This window comes from Ambystoma mexicanum, chromosome 2q, assembly GCF_040938575.1.
Source record: "Ambystoma mexicanum isolate Mex_15411 chromosome 2q, UKY_AmexF1_1, whole genome shotgun sequence".
In the NCBI taxonomy this organism is placed as follows: Eukaryota; Metazoa; Chordata; class Amphibia; order Caudata; family Ambystomatidae; genus Ambystoma; species Ambystoma mexicanum.
Window position 1 is genome coordinate 1,065,318,245 of NC_090924.1, and position 5,045 is coordinate 1,065,323,289.

Genomic DNA, 5,045 nt, shown 5'->3' on the forward strand with positions numbered 1-5,045 from the left:
ACATCCCACTATGGCATTAGAAGACTGCCTTTGTCACTGCCTTACTTTTCTATATTCCTGAAAATGCTAATTACCACAAGTGGTTTGCAGTGTATTTAACTGTTGCAAATGAGCATTTTAAAATGCCACCTGGCAAATTCACTTTTTTTTCTTTTTCTTTTGCAATGTTTTCTTTTGCAATGTGACTCACTTGCAATGTTTCCTTATTGCCACTTTTTGTTCTATAAAAAATGCATGGCCACAGCATAAGGGGCAGGCATGGGTAGCATAAAATCTGGTTCACAAATAAGATAAGCTATGTTCAGTGCAGTAAACCACATTTTCATTTTTTACAGATAGGAAGCTGAGAATTACGAGCGTGCGTTAGAAACAGATCCGCTAGTGATATATCCAAGATTTTCTGCAGCCATTAACGATGTAGGCAAAGTCTACTGTACTTCCCAAGCGTAAGTCTATGCAGACTTCGCTATTTGACTACTTGCCATCAGCGAAAAGATGTAAGGTGGTGGAGGCTGCCACCATTCTGAGTGGGGATGCGGAAGCTAGCCAAGTCTGTTCGAGTAGTGAGGCAGCAGAAATATGCCAGGATTTTTGCGTCAAGGAGGCCAGTAGCTCCAGTGCATCTCCCGCTACACTGCATCCTGTGCCAGAAGAGCCTCTTCTAACCCCTGATTGCTGGAGCGTGCAGCAATGGTGCTATTTTAAGGGGGAATATGAATGGATTTTTCTGGATTCAGGTCACATTGGCTGCTCTGTGTGTGGGGACGTAAAAGCAACAGGTGGTTTATCCGTGCACTCCTGTGGGCAAGGTTTGCGCATAAGCATGGAATGGGCCGATGGAAAGGTGGGTCCTTCAGGTTCTGGCAAACATGCCAGGCAGAAGTAGCTCCAAAAAAAGATGATTGAGCACAAGTCAAGTGGTGCTCATAAGGCATCAGAAGACATTCTAACAGCATGAAAAAAGAACCACATGACAGAAGCCATGCAGCAAAGCAATGGCAAACATTTGGAAAGCACATGCAGAGTGTTTCACACTGTTTTCTACCTGACCAAAAAGAATCGGCCATTCACAGATCACCCTGATTTGGTGGACCTCCAGGAGGTGAATGGTGTTCAAATGGGTCGTGTGTTGCGCAGTAATGTTACTGCAACAGAGATAGTGAGACATATTGCATCAGAAATGCAAAAGAAGTTAGTGTTTTATATCAGAGAACACAAGCCAAAGATTTCTGTGTTTGTGGACGAGAGCACCACTGTCAGCAACAAATCAACTTTGATTATTTATCTACGGGGTATTTTTGGGGCTCATTGTAAACCAGTCACCATTTTCTTTGGACTAGTGGAGCTTCAAGAGACAAATGCCTTGGCCATAAAGGAAGCTCTGCTGCAGTATTTTGAGAAAGTTGGCATCACAAAGACCCTGTTGCATGAGATCTGGATTGCTTTTTGTTCAGATGGTGCAGCTGTAATGTTTGGTAGCAAAGGGGGGGTGACAACATTATTGAGGGCGGAATTCCCAAATCTTGTGTTATCGTGGCATTGTCTAGCTCACCGCCTTGAACTGGCCGTTGCAGACACTATTGATGAGGGTGGTTGGGCCAATCATTTAAAAATATTCATGCACTCTTTATATGCCACATACAGCATGTCACCAAAAAACACAAGACAGCTAGAAATGGCTGCCAGTGATCTGGGTTCGCAGCTGCAGAAGATAGGGAAGATGCTGGACACACGATGGGTTGCATCAAGTTATAGGACGGTTCAAGCTGTTTGGAACTGCTTCCTTGCTTTGTGCAAGCATTTCGGAGAAGCTGCTAAGGATCTCTCAAGACCCACAAGGTACAGAAGCAAATATGACGGTCTGCTTAAGAAGCTTACCTCCAACTCTTTTGTGAAAGATTTAGGGATTATGTGCGATGCCCTTCAAGAACTGAAAGACTTGTCTCTGGCTCTTCAGAGCCGGGATATCACAATTGTGAATGTACACAGACTCTTGGTGGGGCAAGTCTGGAGATTCTGTGCAATGAAAGAATCTCCGGGGGAGTTTGCTTCTACTGCTCAGAGTGCAGTTGATTGTGGACACTTCAAGGACGTTCATATTTCCCAGGGAAGGGCAAACTCTGTGTCTCTGAATGAAAGGCAATTTTATGAAAGCCTTTCAGTTAACCTTGCCAAAAGGTGTGCTCCAGACTTGGATAAAGAACTTGTAGCCAGTTTCAGTGTCTTGGATGCAAAGAATTTACCGAATGATGAAAACATTGTACATTATGGTGAAAATGAAATTCAAAGACTGTGTACGAAATTTCAGCTCCCAATCAGAGACACCATCCATGCCTTCAGGGATTTTAAGGACTTTGGTGGCAAAAGGTGCCCTGAAGCATTTAGGGCTTTGGTTGCTTGCATGGAAACGTTGCCCGCAAATAATGCAGATTGCGAAAGGGGCTTCAGCGCCATGAATTTAACTGCTTCGCCAAGCCGAGCATCCCTCCATGTGGGCACTATTTCCTCATGTTTATGGCTGAAACTTAATGGCCCTCCAGTAAAAGCATTTAAGCCATTGTCCTTTGTGAAAAGCTGGCTGGCAAAAGGGAGACACACAGCTGAGGAAACGCACTGCCAGCAAGCTCATGCAAAGAAGGACTCCCTTGAAGATTATTATGTGGGGTTCTGGGAAATTGTCAAGTAATTGTTTACACATTTGAATGCACCTGCTAATGTACTTCCACACCTATCCTTTTGTCAACGGCCCAGTTAAGGGTCCAATAAATAATCACCTTGAGCTTTGATTCGTTATACTTTAAGCCATGTAGCAAGCAGTCTGTTACACAATATGTACTTAGTAATGTAGGCCAGACCAATTTTACCATGTCGCCTTTAGGCCCCGCCCACCAATTAGGCCACGCCCATCATGTCTTAGGCCATGCCCCCAAATGAGGGCCCCCCCTCAGTTTCTTACCCCACTTAAAGCACTGACTGTACTGATAGATGCATTAGCAGAACCATCGGTAGTGGCAGTGGTGAAATGCCAAGCCCATACCAACAACACAGATGCAGTTTCATTGGGAAATGTGGCAGCTGACGCAGCAGTAAAGGAGGCTTCATATTTCAATACGACACCAACACTAGAATGCGTTGTAAAATCAGCCATTACAGAGCCATTGGAAGAGGCGTACAGTAACACACCAATAGCGCAGATAATAAAACTACAAAGGAGAGCACCACAGGAGGAGCAAGAGTTGTGGAGCAAACGGGGATGCAAACAATCAGCCACAGACCTAATTTGGAGACAGGAGACAACAGGAAAGGTAGTGATGCCAGTAGAATTACTAGAGGTAGCATTCAAACAGCTGCACTTCCCAGCCCACGTAGCAAAACAACATATTGCCGCAGGCATCCAGGAACATTGGTTTGTCCCCAATTTACAGGAACATTTGTCAAAATTTGAAGTAGAATGCACAACATGCCAAACATACAATTCAGGAATGACATTGAGAACACTGAGTGGGACCCTGCCTCGACCAGTAGGGCCATTTAGAGAACTACACGTAGATTACGCTGACATGGGAGAGCGATGTAACGGAGCAAGGTATTTAATTGTAGTGGTATGTCCCTTTTCAAGGTGGGTGGAAGCGGGTCCATGTCCCCACCCAGACGCGAAGTGTGCAGCGAAGTTCCTTGTGTGAGAGGCCTTTTCTCGTTGGGGAATATGTGATGTGATAAGATCAGACAACGGCACACACTTTGTGAATGACCTTTTCAAGTAAGTGACGTCACTTGGTGGAAAAGATCAACGGATTACTCAAGAGTAAACTATCAAAATTGTGTAATACGCTGAAAAAGAACTGGGTGTATTGCTTACCCCTAGCACTGTTTCAACTCAATGCAACCATGCAAGGACCACCATCTGAGCCCCCATGAGATTGTGACTGGGAGGCGAATACACACACCACTCTCCCCGATTAGGAGAGCATAAAACGCACACAGAGCTGCCACAGTGCTGTGGGAGGAATTTAAGGAATACCTGACCCAGCTGACGAGCGTAGTACGCAGCATAGCGCGACAAATTGCACCACCATTTACTAAGAATGTAGCAACTGATACTACCGCGCCAGCTGCAGACAGCCCAAGTGGGCCACTGATGCCAGGAGCACAGGTCTACATTAGGAGTTTTGTGAGGAGATGGAATTCACCGAGGTTTCATGGCCCCTACAAGGTCATTTATAGTACGCCCACCGCAGTTAAAGTTAGGGGATTGAAATATTGGGTACACCTCTCAGATGTGAGGAGGACACACGATAGTACACTCCCTCAGACTGAACAGGAATGTGCAAGCGGCACCGCGGATGAGGTTCAGACACAATGGCCCTCATTACAAGTCAGGCGTTAAGGGTTTAACGGTGCCGTTGGCGCCGTTAACACTTAACGCCTGATTAAGAGGTCCCGGGTTTCAACGCCTGCTTTTTGCAGGCGTTAAAACCCATGCCGCAAAGAGACCTTGGTGCTAAGTACGGTGCCGCAATTTGCGGCACCGTACTTAGCGCCTTTCCCCATTCCCCATTCCCATTATGCCCTATGGGGCGACAATAGGAATGGGGAAGGGCAAATGGTGAATGGGGAATTACCGCCCCACTCACCTTGGAATGGGGCGGTAATTCCGCCATCCATCATGCCGGAGTCCGGCATGGACCATGGTGCTAATAGCACCATGGTCCAGCGCCGCACTTGTAATGAGGGCCAATGATGTGATTTAAGAAAAGAGAACATGTAAAGGGCGAAAGTGACGACACGCCCTCTGGTTAAAGTGAACTATGTCCATGTCATTTTTCTCCTTCCACTTTCTTTTCATCACTATCTCTCTCTCTCAATCTTGATATGAAATACTTACAGCAAAAGGACGTAATTAAAATACGAGTGAACGAAATGAATAGCAAAAATGAGTAAATAATGAAAAGTAAATATGTAGATATACAACTGCATTTATTCTGGTAACTTAATAACTTTGTATCGCCCCTCCAGGTGGCAAATGGACCAATGCAGCGCAATCA

The 5,045-nt window shown here is 45.5% G+C and overlaps 1 protein-coding gene across 1 annotated transcript; it reads left to right on the top strand.

Moving 5' to 3' along the window:
• The first annotated feature begins 970 nt into the window (after positions 1-970).
• On the top strand, positions 971-2,686 carry LOC138568832 (E3 SUMO-protein ligase KIAA1586-like). Its single transcript, XM_069646602.1, has one exon. It carries the CDS (start codon positions 971-973, stop codon positions 2,684-2,686), a length of 1,716 nt encoding a protein of 571 aa, XP_069502703.1.
• Positions 2,687-5,045: the final 2,359 nt, after the last annotated feature.

Bases quoted from the DNA above. Each gene is read 5' to 3' on its own strand.
- LOC138568832 (XM_069646602.1), top strand. From the start codon at position 971: ATGACAGAAGCCATGCAGCAAAGCAATGGCAAACATTTGGAAAGCACA.